This window comes from Humulus lupulus, chromosome 3, assembly GCF_963169125.1.
Source record: "Humulus lupulus chromosome 3, drHumLupu1.1, whole genome shotgun sequence".
Classification (NCBI taxonomy): Eukaryota; Viridiplantae; Streptophyta; class Magnoliopsida; order Rosales; family Cannabaceae; genus Humulus; species Humulus lupulus.
In genome coordinates, this window is record NC_084795.1 from 261,750,628 (window position 1) to 261,771,009 (window position 20,382).

The window sequence follows — 20,382 nt, forward strand, 5'->3', positions numbered from 1 at the left end:
TAAGTGTATCTTTCTTGGTTTCAAAGATGGTGTTGAAGGGTATAAGCTTTGGTGCCCAAAACCTAGTAAGGTTATAGTTAGCAGAGATGTTATTTTTGATGAAAATGATATGCTTAATGATTTACCTTCTAAAGATTTGTGTGATAAAGAACAACAAAGTTCTAGCTTGTAGGAGGAACTATAGTTTGATTCAGAAATTGTTTCAGGAAGTTCTTCTCAGTCCAGTTCTAAGGTACAAAGTGATGATACGTCTCCACCAATTCAAGCACAACCACACCATTCTATAGCAACAGACAAAGCTAGAAGAATTTTAAGCTTCCACAGAGATATGTTGAGGCAGATTTGGTTGCTTATGCAATAAATGTGGCAGATAATATTGATTCCAGTGAAGAACCTTCTACTTATTCTACGGCAGTTAGTTGGAAGGATGATGACAATTGGATTAGAGCTATGCATGAGGAGATGGAGTCACTTCAAAAGACTGACACATGAGATTTAGTGTATTTACCTAAGGGTAAGAAAGCTATTTGTTGTAAATGGGTGTTCAAAAGAAAAGAAGGCACTCCAGGAGTTGAAGAGCCCAGGTACAAGGAAACGCTAGTTGCTAAAGGATACAATCAGATTTCAGGTGTTGATTACAACAACGTTTTTTCTCCTATTGTCAAGCATAGTTCAATTCGCGCCTTAATTGGTATAGCGACACTGCATGACTTTGAGTTTGAGTAGATGGATGTGAAGACTGCTTTTTTGGATGGAAAGCTTGAAGATGATATTTATATGCTGCAGCCAAAGGGTTTTACTATTTCAGGAAAATATGATTATGTGTGTTTTCTAAAAAATTCTCTTTATTGCCTAAAGCAATCACCAAGATGATGGTACAAGGGGTTTGACTCATTTATGACTAGTTATGACTTTAGAAGAAGCATTTATGATAGTTGTGTTTGTTGGAAAAAGCTTATACATGATCTTTATTTATTTTCATGTATATCTAATATTAAACAAATTAATACAAGATAGTCTAAAACATGTTTTTAAAATTGAATTCAAAGAGAAACAAATAATATAATACTTACAGTATACGCAGCGGAATTAAATAGTCCTTCCTTCAGTTTCTCTAACTCTTGTATCCTTTCTGTCGCAGAGTATTATCAAGAAACTGAACCGATCTTCTATTTTCGTCACGATCTTCCAATGTATCCTTAGAACCACCTAGACTAGTGTGGGCAATTCTCAACACATGAGATAGATATAGAGAGAAGAAGAGAAAATAACAAAGAGGCTTAGAAAATGACTTTTGTTTAGAGAGAATCTAAAACTATCAGAAAATCTGACTTGTGACTTATCAAACTTCTGTTTTGACTTCTCTCTAAGCACTCATTTTATAGACTCAATTAGGCTATTTAATTTAATTAAAAAATCAATAAAATAATAGCCATTTTGAAGCCCTAGGTAGAAATTATCATGGGCTATAGGCCCGTGAAATTTCCCATTTGATTATAAGCCCATTGGACTTAAAATCAAGGCCTGTATTATTTTCTATTGATTTAATTAATTAAATAATTATTTAAATCATTTATCAAATTAATTATTTATAATTTGAACCTTGATTTAAATTTATTTATTAATTTAGATACCAATTTATCTTAATTAATAAATCTGCCATAATTTCTCTTTTCTTCTCAAAATTACACAACTCTGTGAAACTATCCAAAATTGACCTAGTCAACTTTGATAATTCTAATTGATGATTAAATCAATTAATTGAGACTATGTAGATGATTTTATCCAAGGTACAATGGGGACCATGGGTCTATGAAATCAAGCTCCAATAAGTTATCATAAATCTAACAAATAAATTTACTAACTAATTAATTCCTCGTGACTCCACTATAGACTTGGAATTGCACTCTTGAATTCATAGAACGCTCTATAACAAATATGGATACACTATTAATTATCCATTGTTACAACCATAATTGTCACTCAATATTCTATAGACGGTCTACAATGAGATATGACTAAAATACTGTTTTACCCCTCATTGTATTTTATCTTTAAAACACTTAGTTCCTTGTAAATGATATTTCAGTAAACTAATTTAATTACTAAAATGAGATCTCTGTCATTTAACACCTTAAACCAAACTAAAAGGAAACCATCGTTTCACTTCTTCATCAGAAGCTATAGAAGTTCATATCTATGATTAACACTCCCACTCAATTATACTACCGAGTTCCCAAGATGTAAGTATGGGCTAGTCCGTAGGGTAAGCTGGTAACGAACAAGTCAAAGAACTCAAATAATACAATCAATTAGAATACTAACCACTCAGAATTGAGATTGAATTGACCTATGGTCAACTATATGATATGACTAGAATAGATAATAACGGTATGTTTACTTATCTTATCAACTGTCAATATCGGTCCTGTCCGATGTAACAAATACATCCAATCTTATCTACTTTGCTAATGTTCTGGAAAGAACATAACACTGTAATGTGTAAGTAGATCATATCGTAGATTGGCAAGTCAGTGTAAATCCGGTGCACTGACTAATCTTAGGACTAACTTATTTTGAACATATAATCATATTTATATTCCACTGTGATTACGTCACTATAAATAAGATTAGCTATATGCTCGGGATTTAATAGAAGTTTATATTAAACAAATAATCATGAAAATAAAACATGTGAGCAAAGTGATTGACCAAGTCAAAAAATGATTTCTATTCTTTTATTGATAATAAAATGAGATTACAAAGAATTTGAGTTTTAATTAGGGCATAAAATCCCAACAAACTCCCACTTGCACCAATTGAAACTAATGCCTTAAATCTACTAATCCCATCTCCTTGATATGCTTATCAAATGTAGCTTCTGGTAGTGTGTTTGTAAACGGATCCGCAAGATTGTCTTCAGTTGCAATCTTCATAACCTTCACATCTCCCCTGGCCACATATTCTCGAATAATGTGATACTTCCTTTCTATATGCTTACTCCTCTTGTGACTTCAAGGTTCTTTCGAGTTGGCTATCGCTCTTGTATTGTCACAAAACAACACAAGCGGTTTATCCATTTTTGGAATAACTCCAAGATCCGAATAGAACTTCTTTAGCCAGACTATTTCCTTAGCTGCTTCTGATGCGGCTATGCACTCAGCCTCCATGGTGGAATCTGAGATTGCAGACTGCTTTACGCTTCTCCAAATCACAGCTCCACCCCCAAGAGTAAACACAATTCCAGAAGTAGACTTTTTGTCATCGACACCAGTCTGAAAATCTGAATCGGTGTAGCCTACAGGGTTCAGAACACCACCCTTGTAGACTAACATATAATCCCTAGTCCGTCTCAAATACTTTAGGATATGCTTAACTGCTATCCAATGTTCCGGTCTTGGGTTTGACTGATACCTGCTCACTACTCCCACTGCATAGCAGATATCTGGTCTAGTACACAACATGGCATACATCAGACTTCCAACTGCAGATGCGTAAGGAACTTTTCTCATTGCATCTTCCTCTTCAGGAGTCTGGGGAGACTGCTTCTTTGAAAGATGAATTCCATGGCGGGACAGTAGACGCCCTTTCTTGGAATTTGTCATTGAGAAACGTTCAAGCACTTTATCAATGTAAAATGCTTGAGATAGAGATAAAAGTTTGTTCTTTCTATCCCTGATGATTTGGATACCTAGAACATAACTTGCTTCACCCAAATCCTTCATCTGGAATTGAGTGCTCAGCCAATTCTTCACATCTGATAATTTCTTAACATTGTTTCCAATGAGTAAGATATCATCTACATAAAGAACCAAGAATACCACTATTTGATTTGCCTTCAGTTGGTAAACACAGGGCTCATCAATATTTTGTTCAAAGCCATAGGTTTTGATTATTTCATCAAACCTAAGATTCTAGGAACAAGAAGCTTGCTTAAGTCCATAGATGGACTTATTTAACTTACAAACTTTTCCTTCTTGTCCAGATACTTTAAATCCTTCTGGCTGATCCATATAAATGACCTTGTCAAGCTTTCCATTAAGAAAAGCTGTCTTGACGTCCATTTGCCAAATCTCATAGTTGAGAGCGGCTGCTATGGATAGGAGGATGTGAATGGATTTGAGCATGGCTACCGGACTAAAAGTTTCCTCATAGTCCACGCCTTCTCTTTGGGTATAACCCTTTGCCACTAATCGAGCTTTATAAGTCTCGATATTTCCATCAACACCTCATTTCTTCTTGTAGATCCACTTGCACCCAATGGCCCTAAAGTCACTAGGTGCTTCCACAAGATCCCAGACGGAATTTGAGTACATAGACTCCATTTCCCGTTTCATGGCTTCGAGCCATAGTTCCTTTTCAGGGCTAGCCATTGCCTGTTTGAAAGACAATGGATCATCATCACTAGTTTCACCAACAACCATATTGGTTTCACCATCCAAACCATAGCGAACTAGGTTTCTAGAAACCCTCCCACTACGACGAGGCTCAGTGACTGTTTGCTTAGGAACAGTGGTACTTTCTTCATTTAAATCGACTTGCGTCGGTTGTACATGAAGAGTGGGAATTTCATCATCAACTCGCATTGATGACGATGGAACATTGGTTGGAGTCAATTCTTTAACCATCTCCTCTAAAACTACTTTGCTACGAGGTTTAAAGTTTTGGACATAGTCATTTTCCAGAAAAGTAGCATTTGTAGAAGTAAACACTTTCTTTTCTAAATGACTATAGAAAAGTCCACCCCGAGTACCTTTAAGATAGCCAACAAACATGCAAACTTCAGTTCGCGGTTCTAGCTTCCCTCCTTTTTCCTCAGGACATGAGCGGGACACCCCCAGATTCTATAATGGCGTCAACTAGGTTCACGACCATTCCAGCGTTCTAAAGGTGTTTTGGGGATTGATTTTGACGGCACGACATTGAGAATGTCATTTGCGGTTTCAATTGCATGTCCCCAGAACAAAGTTGGTAGAGTTGAGTAACTAAGCATGCATCTAACCATTTCCAATAAAGTTCTGTTTCGGCGTTCCGCTACACCATTTTGTTGCGGAGTACCTGGGGCAGTAAGTTGTGATAAAATCCCAAGTTCAGTTAAATGATCTTGGAACTGCATATCCAAATATTCTCCACCCCTATCAGATCGCAAGATCTTTAACCTTTTACCTAATTGGTTCTGAGCCATTGCTAGGAATTCCTGAAACTTTGAAAATGTTTCTGATTTCCTATGCATTAGATAAAGACATGAGTATCTAGAGTAATCGTCAATGAAAGTGACGAAATACTCAAAACCACCCCTGGCTTGTATATTCAAAGGTCCACAAACATCTGAATGCACAAGACCAAGTGGTTCTTTGGCCCTATCACCCTTTGCAGAGAATGGACACTTGGTCAGTTTGCCTTCTAGACAAGATTCACAGACAGGTAATTCACCTAAGGTGAGTTCCCTCAAAGGTCCGTTCTTTGTAAGTCTTTGAATCCTATCATAGCCAATGTGACCTAGTCTCAAGTGCCATAAATACGTCATATTATTGTTATCGGTCTTTTGACGTTTATTGGTCCTAGGTTTAGCTACTTTGAATAAATCATTATTAAGAGTGAGGGGTTCGTTAGGTCGCAGAATTTAAAGCCCGTTTTCCAAACATGCAATACACAATTGTGAAAGTCATAACAAATCGTTCTAATTGCAACATGGAAACTGAAATTAAATTTCTACTAAAATTTGGAATAAAAAATACATCTTTTAAAATTAAAAATTTATTTCCAAACATCAGACGAGCTCTTCCTCTAGCTTGGACCGCAACGAACGCTCCGTTCCCAACTCTAAGCTTTAAGCCGCCTTCGTTCACTTCCTCCCACTATTCAAGAAGCTGTAAAGAGTTACAAACATGGTTAGTAGTTCCAGAATCATTAATCCAAACAGATTTATCATTCTCTAAAACACATGTTTCCAAGATAAATGAACTATAATCATTACTTTTGTTTTTCGCTGCTAGAAACTTAGGGCAATTTTGTTTCCAATGCCCCTTCTCTTTGCAGTGAAAGCACTTATCTTTACCTTTCTTGTTTTTCTTGTTCTTCTCCTTAGGCATTTGTGCACTTGGTTGTGCACTCGTCTTTGCAGGCTTGGGGTTGTTTATTTGTCCACATTTCCTCTTGTTTCCAGCTTTCGAAGACGAAGCTTGGTTAGCTTCATCCTTAGCTAGATGTGCAGCAACATCAGTAGTCTTATTTTCACCTCCTTTACTAGGTCCACCCATGACAGGTTCAATAATCTGAAGCTCGTTCATGAGCTGCGTCAGACCATAGTTGAGTTAAGCACGAACGTGCAGACACGGTGCCATCCGAGAATTTACGGTGCCATCACGAACGTGCAGAGTTTGTGCTATCCAATCATTTACGGTACCATCATGAGCATTGACGGTGCCATCACTAACGTGCAGACACAATGCTCGTTCTGGGGATTCCTCAATCATGACGAATTCAGAGTTGTCACCAATCAACTCTATGGTTATATTCTGCTTCCAATTAAGGAAGTTTTCTCCAGTGAGTTTCCCCATCAAAAGTTGAGAAAGGATGGGAGTAGACACAGACACTACTTAACTTAAAACTACAAAGTACCAATAAAATAGAAATCAATCACATTTGCTCAATAAAACTTCTATTCACACAAATTTCAAGAAATAGCACAACATATACCAAAAATATGTAAGATATGAGAAAAAATACCAAAAACAATCATATCTCTATTTCTTTAGGTTTTTAACTAATCTATGATATCCTTGTCCCGGTTGGCGAGAGTCAAAAATACCACTAGCTAAATAGAGTTGTAAACTCATTTAATAATGGACACCATTATTAACAACCTACTATTCGATCAAAATAAGAAAACAAAATCTCTTATTTTATGAGATAGACCCACGGTTTCAATAATCATAGATTTAGTCCTAGTAGTCACCGTAGGGGTGAGTCTAGTAGAATTTGACCTATAATTATCTATCTTTCGAAATCTAACCTTGTCAAAATAACTAATGAACACCTTCCGTAGGGGGACGAATCAAAGCGCCTCGAGGCCCCATTAAGTTATTGACTATGTTAAACCAACGGTGGAGATCGAATAAAATTCTTAAAATAAGCTCATTATAAAATTAAAATTAGTATTTTTATTATTTATTTTTAGAAAATTAATGACTATGGTTTTCCAAAAAAAATTAAACAGATTAAATTTTTTAAAACCAAAGTCCTATAATTTCTTATTCATTCTAAAGTGTCACATTGAAACAAATTCAATTAATTTAGAATTAATTTGTTGCTAATCAATATTTTGGTTTAACTAATATAATGAACCTATACAATTAAGTCCAACTCAGGTAAATGGGCCTTAACAATTGGGCTTGTATGGAGGAGGACTGGGTCCAGTATGTCGTTCCCACTACAAAGGCCCCCTATCTTCCATACAAGGTCCAAAAGACAGGAATTTAAACATTCGTTTTATTAATTGATTAGACTCATTATAGTCATGCAAAGCAAATGGGTCTTCACAAGTGGAATCACCCACAAGAGAGGAATTTAAACTTTACATTTTCTAATGGGCCCAAATAAAACCTATCATTTTATGAATATTTTATTTGGCAAAATACCATATATCTAACAAACATATAGGCCACTATATGCATCAAAGCCCAATTGCAAAAATACCACATATAGTGCAAACAAACATGTTATAATTGGATGGGCCTAATCATGCTACTATATGAGCAATTCTATGAATTTATGCAAAAATACCACAATTTATTTCATTTGCAAAAATACCACAATTAATTATCTAGAATTTATCAAAAAAAATTCAAATTAATTAAATTTTTACAAAAAATAATAAGTCAATTTAAATGAAATTTATCAACAATTAACAATAGTTAATTTAAATTTCATTTATCAACAATCAACTTGGTTTTAGGTTAATTTGATAAAAAAAAAAAAATTTAATTTAAATAGGATTTATCAACAATTAACCAAAGTTAATTTAAATCCCATTTATTAAAAAATATATTTTGTTAATTGGCTGAAAAAAATGATATTTTTCAAAATTTAACCAATTTTAAATTTTAAAATCAATATCTTAACTATTTTCCAAAATATCTTGTGTTGTTATAACTATTAGCTAATATTTTAACCATTAAAAAAATATATATATAAATAGTTATAACAACCCTAAAATATCTCAAATAGTTAAACAAATTCAAATATCCATAAAAATATCTAACTAACAATGTTCAAATTTCAAATAATTTAAATATTAAAAATTATAGAATAAAAAGATATTTATATTTTCAAATTAAGATTTAATAAAACAAAATCAAGAATTTAAATGAAAATATCTTAAATATCTGATATCATAATTCTAATATTTAATATATTAAAAGATTTAAAATTAAGTTGTTAGTCTATTTTTAAATTTGAATTTGAATGTTTGTAGAAAATATCTAATTATTTAAATCCAAACTAACAAAAATATCTTTATTTAAAAAAAAATTTAAATGATAAAACAAAAAAGATATTTTTGGTTTTGATTATAAATAATTTATTTCTACAAATTTTAATTTAAAAAAAAAATATTTTTGAAAAAAAAAAGAATAGTACCCGTGGTACTGTTCACGCTGGTGGCTGGTGTGCGCACGCGGGCGGCGAGGGTGCGCGCGCATGGGAGCCAGGCCAAATTTTTCCCAAAAATTTTTTTGAGCAATTTTTCAAACCAAAACCATTTTCTAATTAATTTTTAACATATTTTACACAAAATAAAGCATATATAAAAATTAATACCATAGAAAACACAACAAAATAACCTAAAAATTGTTAAAATTCACATAAAATCAATATGTTCATAAAAACATGAAAAACCATCCAATTATTCAAACATATTAAATAATTCAATTTTAAACATGTTCATGCATGAAAATAAAGATTACCAAAGGCTCTGAGGCCAGTTGTTGGAAAAAGCTTATACAGGATCTTTATTTATTTTCATGTATATCTAATATTAAACAAATTAATACAAGATAGCCTAAAACATGCTTCTAAAATTGAATTCAAAGAGAAACAAATAATATAATACTTACAGTATACGCAGCGGAATTAAATAGTCCTTCCTTCAGTTTCTCTAACTCTTGTATCCTTTCTGTCGCAGAGTATTATCAAGAAACTGAACCGATCTTCTATTTTCTTCACGATCTTCCAATGTATCCTTAGAACCACCTAGACTAGTGTGGGCAATTCTCAACACATGAGATAGATATAGAGAGAAGAAGAGAAAATAACAAAGAGGCTTAGAAAATGACTTTTGTTTAGAGAGAATCTAAAACTATCAGAAAATCTGACTTGTGACTTATCAAACTTCTGTTTTGACTTCTCTCTAAGCACTCATTTTATAGACTCAATTATGTCATTTAATTTAATTAAAAAATCAATAAAATAATAGTCATTTTGAAGCCCTAGGTCGAAATTATCATGGGCTATAGGCCCGTGAAATTTCTCATTTGATTATAAGCCCATTGGACTTAAAATCAAGGCCTGTATTATTTTCTATTGATTTAATTAATTAAATAATTATTTAAATCATTTATCAAATTAATTATTTATAATTTGAACCTTGATTTAAATTTATTTATTAATTTAGATACCAATTTATCTTGATTAATAAATCTGCCATAATTTATCTTTTCTTCTCAAAATTACACAACTTTGTGAAACTATCCAAAATTGACCTGGTCAACTTTGATAATTCTAATTGATGATTAAATCAATTAATTGAGACTATCTAGATGATTTTATCCAAGGTACAATGGGGACCATGGGCCTATGAAATCAAGCTCCAATAAGTTATCATAAATCTAACAAATAAATTTACTAACTAATTAATTCCTCGTGACTCCACTATAGACTTAGAATTGCACTCTTGAATTCATAGAATGCTCTATAACAAACATAGATACACTATTAATTATGCATTGTTACAACCATAATTGTCACTCAATCCTCTATAGACGGTCTACAATGAGATAGGACTAAAATACCGTTTTACCCCTCATTGTATTTTATCTTTAAAACACTTAGTTCCTTGTAAATGATATTTCAGTAAACTAATTTAATTACTGAAATGAGATCTCTATCATTTAACACCTTAAACCAAACTAAAAGGAAACCATCGTTTCACTTCTTCATCAGAAGCTATAGAAGTTCATATCTATGATTAACACTCCCACTCAATTATACTACCGAGTTCCCAAGATGTAAGTATGGGCTAGTCCGTAGGGTAAGATGGTAACGAACAAGTCAAAGAACTCAAATAATACAATTAATTAGAATACTAACCACTCAGAATTGAGATTGAATTGACCTATGGTCAACTATATGATATGACTAGAATAGATAATAACGGTATGTTTACTTATCTTATCAACTGTCAATATCGGTCCTGTCCGATGTAACAAATACATCTGATCTTATCTACTTTGCTAATGTTCTGGAAAGAACATAACACTGTAATGTGTAAGTAGATCATATCGTAGATTGGCAAGTCAGTGTAAATCCGGTGCACTGACTAATCTTAGGACTAACTTATTTTGAACATATAATCATATTTATCTTCCACTGTGATTACGTCACTATAAATAAGATTCGCTATATGCTCGAGATTTAATAGAAGTTTATATTAAACAAATAATCATGAAAATAAAACATGTGAGCAAAGTGATTGACCAAGTCAATGATTTCTATTCTTTTATTGATAATAAAATGAGATTACAAAGAATTTGAGTTTTAATTAGGGCATAAAACCCCAACAGTGTTTATTTCAAGAAGGGTGAAGATGGGTCTTTTGTGTATTTTCTCTTGTATGTAGATGATATATTGATAGCCGCCAATAATACTGAGGAGATTAGGAAGGTCAAGACACAACTTTCTAAGGAGTTTGAGATGAAAGATTTAGAAGTTGCAAATAAGATACTTGGTATGGAGATTCAAAGAGATAGAAAGACGAGTAAATTGTATCTGAGTCAGAGAGGATACATTGAGAAAGTTCTTAAGAGGTTTAATATGCAAAATGCCAAACTTGTCAGTACTCCATTAGTAGCTCATTTCAGACCTTCATCTACTTTATCACCTCAATCAGGTGAAGATGTTGACTATATGTCTAGAGTTCCATATTCTAGTGCAGTGGGATCTTTGATGTATGCTATGGTTTGTTCATGCCTTGATCTATCATATGCAACTAGTGTTGTTAGTAGATACATGGCCAATCCTTGTAAGGAACATTGGAAAGCAGTTCAATGGATTATTAGATATTTGTGCGGGTTTATTGATGTTTGTTTGCATTTTGGAAGTACTAGAGATGGATTTTTGGGATATAAAGATTCTGATTATGCTGGAGACATGGATTAAAGAATATCTCTTACATGTTATGTTCTCACTGTTTGTGGTTGTGCTATTAGTTGGAAAGCTACTCTTCAGCCTACAATAACTTTGTTCACTACTGAAGCAAAGTATATGTCGATTACAGAAGCTTGTAAGGAAGCAATTTGGTTGAAAGGTTTTTCAATGAGCTCAATGATGATTTGAAGACGTCCCCAGTCTTTTGTGATAGTCAGAGTGCTATTTATCTTACAAAAGATTAAATGTTTCATGAGAGGACGAAGTATATTGATGTGTGCTTTCATTTTGTGTGTGATATCATTGATCATGGAGATTTAGTTGTGAGCAAGAACAACACCCATGATAATCCTACTGATATGATGACCAAATCTTTACCTATAGCCAAGTTTGAGCACTACTTGAACTTGGTTGGTGTTTGTTGAGTTAGCCCTTTGGGGATTTATGGAAGATGAGGATTTTGTGTATGTTGAAATTAGTTCTTCTAAGTATTAGAATTTGTGTCAAGGTAGAATTTATTATGTTAGTGGCCCAAATTCTAAAGGCCCATCCCAATAATCTTTATTATATTAGGGTTTTCCTTTTATATATATTCTTTGAGTTAAATGAATACTTTCGAAGTTGTATTATTGAAACATTCTTGTATCATTATTTCTTGGAAGGTGTGGTATAAGAGAAATAGAGTTGTGCATGAGGAGAAATTCATGGCGAATGAGATGGTTACGAACAGGGCTATTGACTACTTAGAGAATTATTAGACCTCAAATCATGGGAATACCACCCCAATGCAAAAATTGAGTCATTGGAACATCTTTATATTTCATAAGATGTTACTTGATGGTGAATATATATATTTTCGTTAAATAGAAAATAAACTTTTTGTTTGAATAAAAAGCTAGAAACTTGAAATTTGAATACTTAATTATTAAAAATTAAAATTTTAGAGATAAAATTGCAAGACTAATATGTTTTCTATTTTTTTATATAATAAATAAAATGTAAAATAGAACATCACAATTCTGAAAAAGTTCTGGTATACCCTAATTGTTGGTTTGGTTTTTCATATCACTATCCTACACACGGTGCTAGTCTATTCGTTTGAGCTTATTATTTTAACCTAGTATATTTAGAAAAAGACCTTGAATTCCATTATTATTATTATTATTATTATTACATCTCCCCTACTCGTAAAATCACTGCCAAGATTTCTTCAATCTATATGATGCGTGACATATGTCGAAGCCCACACAGTTAATCATAACAAATTTTACATTTAATTAAATAAATATCATAATCCGAACACTGACATAGAATTCAGCGTTACCTAACAAGAAAACAGTTGGCATATGAAGAGCGTAACACGTGGCAGTTACCCACTAGTCTCATCCTTCTCTGTCTTTATTTATTAAAGTAAAAAATTCATAAGATGCTCCCAGAATGTCTACCTCAGATTCCACGATCTAAAACCAAAAACCTCTCTCTCTCTCTCTCTCTTTTGATGATGAGTAGAGGATAGGAAAGATAACGAAGAAGCTAACAATGGCTGCTTTCTCTCTCTACTCGCCCTCTTTCCCTCCAAATTGCACCAAATTCAGAACCCAACCTGGGCACCCAAGACCTCTGTCTTTAACGTTTCCGCGCTCTCGAGTTATATGTTCCTCTTCCAAGGACGATAATCTTGGCGATAACTTCTCCAGGTTCTATTTCTAACTCTGTTTGGTTCTCCTGAAAGTAAATGTACATATGATTATTATCCGGGTCATTTGGGTTTTGGCTGTTGTTTTTTCGCTTGCAAAAATTTCTCTCCCTAAGCTGTTTGGTGTCCGAGAAAGTTATTGAAAATATTAGATAAGCCTCATCGTAAAGAATTTTGTGTTGGGATTCGTTTTTTTGGTGTTGCAATGGGTTTTTTTTTCATTATTACTTTCAGTAATTTCTGCATCATAGAAGGACCAGAGACTGTTCAGGACTTTGTTCAAATGCAACTACAGGAAATCCAGGAAAATATTAAGAGCAGGCGGAACAAAATTTTTCTTCTTATGGAAGAGGTCAGCATATATCCAATACATTTTTACAACTTCAATAGAATTGTAGCATTGTTTACTTAATTTTGGTAATTTGTGTTAATTGATTAGGTGAGGAGATTAAGAGTACAGCAGCGCATTAAGATCATCAATGAAGTTGATGAGGACGACATTGAAGAGGCATATGAGATGCCTGATATTCCTTCATCTATTCCTTTTCTCCCTTATGTGGTGAGTTACTGGAATTGGCTTATTTTGCTTAATGATAAGCTTGAATTGGGAAATTGTATACCTTATTGATGATTTGGGAACTGATTTTTTCCTGAGAAGAGGCTTAGTTTATTTTTCTTCTATATTTTTATCAGTTTAGTCTTATGTTCGAGTTGTTTTTAATTTTTCTGTCTATGTGCTGCTTGACTATGGACTTGCATATGCATTAATTATAATTTTTTTTTTGGAAAAAGAAAAGGAAAAGAAAGAATGTAAGGAATGGAACTCTTTCTGATTTTTGACTAGCCTTGTATATGATTTTGTAGACACCAAAGACATTGAAGCAGCTTTACTTGACCAGTTTATCGTTTGTATCTGGTATAATTGTGTTTGGAGGACTTATTGCACCAACTGTAAGTTCTTAAACTAGTTTAACCATAATTAAAAGATTTTTCAGTCTTTCGAATGGTGTAGTATTTCCTGAAATGGGATTTTTCTTGGCAGTTAGAACTAAAACTAGGTTTAGGAGGCACCTCATATGAAGATTTCATTCGCAGTATGCACTTGCCTATGCAATTGAGGTATTTTACTCATCCTTTTTTTCCCCTTTCATTTCCAAAAATAAAATCTGAAACAATCAGAACTTTTGTTTCTACTTTTCAACTTTTATTTGCTTGGCTAGCATCCTAAATTACTCTTCTTGCTCACTCAATTCAGTCAGGTCGATCCAATTGTAGCATCCTTTTCAGGTGGGGCTGTGGGTGTCATTTCAGCCCTGATGTTAATCGAAGCCAACAATGTTGAACAACAAGAGAAGAAAAGATGCAAATATTGCCATGGAACTGGTATGTATTACCTTGCTTCCTAGCTTGTGCTTATGTCAATAACCATTGTTAGGTTGCAATTTTCTCTTCTGTGTTTCTGTGAATTGCATGGTGATTTTTACAGGCTTTTTCTTTTCGATTACTTTAAATCAAGTCCATCAACATGTTAGAAGGGGTCATGATACATCATACAATTTTGAAAAGCTTAAGAACTATTTTATCTGCGTCTTTCCTTTTCTTCATTATTCTTATTGAAGTTTTGCATAATCATGCATGTACAGGATACTTGGCCTGTGCTAGATGTTCAGCAAGTGGTGTGTGCTTGAAAGTTGACCCCATATTGATATCTAACATATCTGACCGCCCTCTGAGAGTGCCGGCAACTCAAAGGTGTCTAAATTGCTCTGGTGCAGGAAAGGTACAATATACCAACCATTTTAAATATTTGGCTGTAACTCTAAATCAGAGTTCTTTCTGTTGTCCTCAAACTAATAGACCTTTACTGCAATAAGTAGTTTAATTAGTGATTTATCATCTTGTTTATTGATATATGTAGGTTATGTGCCCTACCTGCCTGTGCACTGGAATGGTAATGGCAAGTGAACATGACCCCCGGATAGACCCTTTTGACTAAACAAGCCCAATTACTTTGCACTGTGAGCTCTTCTTTAAAGTGTAACTTTTCTCTTTTTGTTGATGTAGTAGCTCTATCAATGTACATTTTTATGTGCCCTACTGCCCTTCTCACTCCAAACAGACAAAGAACATTGGATCTTGGATGTAAAACCAGAAAAGTAAAAAGCGCTTTTTTAGTATAGAAATCAAATCAATGTATTTTTTTTAGTACTATATAATGATTTTGTTACATGGAATATATTGTTTTTCTTTCCTTGTGATATGGAAAGAGAAATAATGAAAGATAGAAAATAAAGGAGATAGAAAGGGATTCATGTTTCTTATGTTGTTTGGTATATATGGTGAAAAGAAAATAGAGATAAAAGTGAAATTATAATTTTGTATCAGTTATTTTGAATTAAACAGAAGGATAAATAAGTAATTTTACTTAAATGCATATTATAAAAGTATCTCTTCACTTTTGTGAGAAAAGTTACTAGGACTTGCTCTTTTTTTTTTTCTTCTTATCTTTTTCTCTCCAACCAGTTCTTTCCTCACTTTTTCTCATCTATCAAAATAAGGTTTTGATTTAAAGAAAAAAAAATGATTTGGATGTTGTTTAAACAATTTGCGAGTTATTTTATTTGGGCTTATCACCATGTACTTGTTAATCTGTGAAACTATCAATTAGAGATACTCTCGAACCTACGTCTAATACTTTTACTATGGGAAAACTGGATTACAAAATGAAGTTTTCTATGTGAAATTAGAATTCAAGTTCCCCATTATAAATGAACTTCAATTTTGAAGCATAGGAGTAGACTTATAATTTGTGAGATGTAAGCATTATAAATAACCTCACATTTATTACAATATATTAATAATTTAAATTAGAAAATTTTGATTTTTTATGCAAAATTTTAGATTTCTAATCATTTCAAAAAAATGTCAAATCTTTTGACTATACCCAAAATATCTCTCCCATAATTTTTCTCATTCACTTCCCTCAACTCTTTCTCTAGAAAAAAAATATAAGATATTAAATATAAGATAAAATATAAGAGAACTCAATGTAATGATAAGTATTCATCACTTAAGATATTAAAATACTGCATTTCGCACAGATCTAGACATGATTTTTGGGTTTTTTTGCGATATTTTTCAGATCTGAAACTTTGAAATTTGCAGAAAATCGACGTGGTTCGATGGTGCTCGATGCCAGCTTGATGGGCCTTTAAAATCAAGATTTTCATGAAAAAATAGATGTTGCTCGATGGTGCTCGATGCAATTATTACAATATACGTAATTTTTTACTTGGGTATCCATTTGGGGTGATTTTTTTTTTTTTGTATTTTTTCAATATCTAAACGTTTGAGATGTGTATATACACATTTAGGAAATGTAAATCTTGAAAAAAAAAATGCAAAATATATCTTATGTTCAAGATATGTTTTGGTATATTTTCAAGTTCTAAACTTTGAAAATGTGTATGTGAACATCTAAAACGTGTAGATCTCAAAAAAATACCAAAAATAAAAAAAAATCACTACAAATGGATACTCGAGTGAAAAATTATGTCTCTTACAAGAATTTCATCGAACGACCATCGAGCAACGTCGATTTTTTCATGAAAATCTTGGTTTTGAAGGCCCCATCGAGCTGATATCGAACATCATCAAGCAACAATCGAGCAAAGTCAATTTTCTACATATTTCAGAATTTCAGATTTGAAAAATAACTCAAAAATAATGCCCAACTCGATGGTTGCTCGATGGTGTTCGATGCCAACTCGAAGGGGCCTTAAAAATCAAGATTTTCATGAAAAATCGATGTTGTTTGATGGTTGCTCGATGGTGGTTCGATGCAATTCTTGTAAGAGACATAATTTTTCACTCGAATGTCCGTTTGAGTGATTTTTTGTATTTTGGGTAATTTTTTGAGATCTATATGTTTTAAATGTTCACATACATATTTTCAGAGTTTAGAACTTGAAAACATACCATAACATATCTTGAACATAAGGTATGTTTTGCATTTTGCATTTTGCATTCTTTTTTCAAGATTTACATTTCCCAAATATGTATATACACATTTCAAACATGTATATCTTGACAAATAACCAAAATAAAACAAAATCACCCCAAACAAACATCCAAGTGAAAAATTACGTGTCTTGTAAGAATCGCATCGAACATCATCGAACCACCATCGAGCAACATCCATTTTTTCATGAAAATCTTGATTTTGAAGGCCCCATCGAGTTGGCATTGAGCACCATCAAAACACGTCGATTTTCTGCAGATTTCATAGTCTCATATCTAAAAAAAATCACAAAAAAAACTCAAAATCATGCCCAGATCTATTCGAAATGCAGTATTTTAATGTTTTAAATGAGAAATATTTGTCATTACATTGAATTGTCTTATATTTTACCTTACCTATGGATTTTTTTGAATTAGAGAGAGTTAAGATGAACAAGTTGAAGAAGAGAGAGTAAACGAGAAGAGGAAGTTGATGAGAAAAATTATGAGAGTGGTATTTTTGATATTGTCAAAAGAATTGGCAATTTTTTAAATGATTTAAATGTCTAGTATTTTTTTTTACTTAGAATCCATCGTTAAGAATAAAAACTCAAATTTCCCATTGTAAATGTGTTTTTTTTTTATCACATAACACTACTACAGATGGTAACTTTGTTTTTATTTAAATTATTTCTCTCACTCCACGTTTTATGTGCATGTCCAGTATTTTACATGCCTTGGCTGGCTGATTATATACTTCAACATCTGCATATGGACCAAATAAAAAAGTACCTATAAAAACTCAAACTTCATTTCTGGAGTGCTTTTTCATTTTTCTTATAAAAGAATTCCCTCGTCGCCTTCCTCGTCTTCTAATCATTAGATTTATATGTATATATAATGTGAAATGATTATATAGATAATATTCACTAAAATGTTCTTAAACGACAAAAAATCACATCCATGTAAACAAGTTGTAGCTAGGCTTTGTTTTATTTTTGATAAATCCTTCCAACCGGATCTTCCTATCCAATTTTCCAACTTTTCTTCCGATCCAATTTTCCAATCTTCTTGTCCACTCCCTTACAGTATATTTACTATCCTCCGTCTAAACACAATGGCATTATATTAATAGAAATAAATACCTTATGCTCATCACAATCAACAAAATAGTTTCTGATTCAAACTTCCATATATTATTAGAATAACAATACCAAGAGAATATATCCAAATAAGTAAAATATACTGTAGGAAATTCTTATGGGAGGATTTTTATTTATTTTTATGCAATTTACACATTATCAAACAAATGTGTAAATTTCTAGAACATGTTCATATGAAATTGAAATAAATACATAGTAAAGTAAGATCTTACATTATGCAGCGAAACTAGAACAACTATTTCCTTCAATCTTTTGATCCCTTGATTCATTTTTGTAGCTGAGTATTATCAAGATATTAAATTAGATCAGCAACACAGTCTTCTTCACCAAGCATTTGATTAACCTAGAACTAGTGTGGGCTGGTTCTTCACCAAGTCTTTGATCAACCTAGAACTACTGTGTCTTTGATCAACCTAGAACTAGTGTGGGCTGGTTCTCAACACATGAGATAAAAATCTAGAAGAGAAGAAGAAGAAAGAGTGTCCAAGAAAGGGTTAGACTATCTAGGTTTTCACTTACCCAATGAATCAATTGAGACTGATGAAAATCCTAGATATCATATTTCTTATATAAGCAACTTAATAGTCTTTATTTTAATTTTAATTAATTAAAAATAATAAACAAAAATAAAATAAAAGTCTTGGGCTGCCATAAATGGACTTTGGGCTCAATCTCTTTGTTTTGAATTTAAATCTCAATTAGGCCTAAATTCAAAGTCTTGTATTTATTTATTTTGAATTAATTGATTAAATCCTTATTCAAATTAACTAATTATAATTTGAAACTTGATTTAATATTATTTATTTATATTGACACCAATTTATCAATATTAATAAATTTACCTAAAGATTCTCTTTATTTTCTAAATCTCACATCTCTGTAAATTTTCTAAAATTGACCTAGTCAACTTTAAAAATCCTAATTGATAAGTAAATCAATTAATTGAGACATTCTAGATGATTTACTCAAATGTGATGTGGGAACCATGGATCCATGAAATCAAGCTCGAATAAGTTTCCGTGAATTTATTTACGAATAATTTCACTACCTTATTAATTTCTCATGACTCCATTATAGACTCATAATTGAACTCTTGAATTCATATAATGTATTTTCCAAACCATAAATACGTTATCCATTGTTATAACCATTACAGTCAGTCAATCCTCTATCGATGACTTACTAACGAGCTGGGTGAAAATTACCGTTTTACCTCTCAGTAGTATTTTATCCTTAGCTCCCACTAAGTCCTCATAAATGATATTTCCATGAACTTAATCACATAAATGAGATATCAATCATTTAACCTTTTGAACAAAGCAATTAAGGAAATCACATGTTCACTTCTCATACAAAAGTTATAGATTTCATATCTATGGATAGTACTCCCATTCAATTACACTACTAAATCTCCAAGATGTAAGTACGGGCTAGACCGTAGGGTAAGCTGGTAACGAACAAGTCAAAAGATTTAAATAATATAATTAGTATAATATTATCACTCATAATTAAGATTGACTTAACTTATGGTCAATGTTGTGACATTGATTAGATTTGATAACAACGATACTTATTTATCAATCAATAATCAATATCGGTCCTAGTCCGATGTAACTAAATACATCCGATCTTGTTTACTTGGTCAATACCTTAGACAAGACATCACACCCCAAATAAGTAATCAGTGAAAATCCAATGCACTGATCTAATCTTAGGACTTGTTCTTTTGAACATATAATTACAATTAAAATCAACTGTGACCTAGTCACTATAATTGTAACTATCCATATGTTCGGGATTTTATAGTTGTTTTTATTATTTCAATAATCATGTAATAAAACAAGCAAGCAACACGGTTGTCAAATTAAATGATTTCTACTACTTTTATTGACTATATGAAATCGTCTTACATGTCCGACATGGTTTTATAAGGGCATAAAACCCAACAAACTCCCACTTGCCCTTTTAAAACAAATGGGACATGTTTATCAAAACCATGCATTCTACATGCTTCACAATTATGCTCTCTGCTTATATCTTTGTTAAGGGATATGAAAGATTGCCTTCTAATGCTATCTTCATCACCTTCACATCACGCCT

General features: G+C 32.4%; 1 protein-coding gene across 1 annotated transcript; it reads left to right on the forward strand.

The window, feature by feature from the left end:
• The first annotated feature begins 12,849 nt into the window (after positions 1-12,849).
• On the forward strand, positions 12,850-15,436 carry LOC133823887 (protein ORANGE-LIKE, chloroplastic). Its single transcript, XM_062256741.1, has 8 exons — positions 12,850-13,121; positions 13,355-13,472; positions 13,560-13,679; positions 13,985-14,071; positions 14,163-14,239; positions 14,376-14,503; positions 14,764-14,900; positions 15,039-15,436. The coding sequence occupies exons 1-8, from the start codon at positions 12,964-12,966 to the stop codon at positions 15,114-15,116; spliced, it is 903 nt and encodes a 300-aa protein (XP_062112725.1). The 5' UTR covers positions 12,850-12,963; the 3' UTR covers positions 15,117-15,436.
• The last annotated feature ends 4,946 nt before the right edge of the window (positions 15,437-20,382 follow it).

Bases quoted from the DNA above. Each gene is read 5' to 3' on its own strand.
- LOC133823887 (XM_062256741.1), top strand. From the start codon at position 12,964: ATGGCTGCTTTCTCTCTCTACTCGCCCTCTTTCCCTCCAAATTGCACC. The intron at 13,473-13,559 runs GTCAGCATATAT...TTAATTGATTAG, and splicing joins TTTTTCTTCTTATGGAAGAG to GTGAGGAGATTAAGAGTACA. The intron at 14,072-14,162 runs GTAAGTTCTTAA...TTTTCTTGGCAG, and splicing joins GAGGACTTATTGCACCAACT to TTAGAACTAAAACTAGGTTT.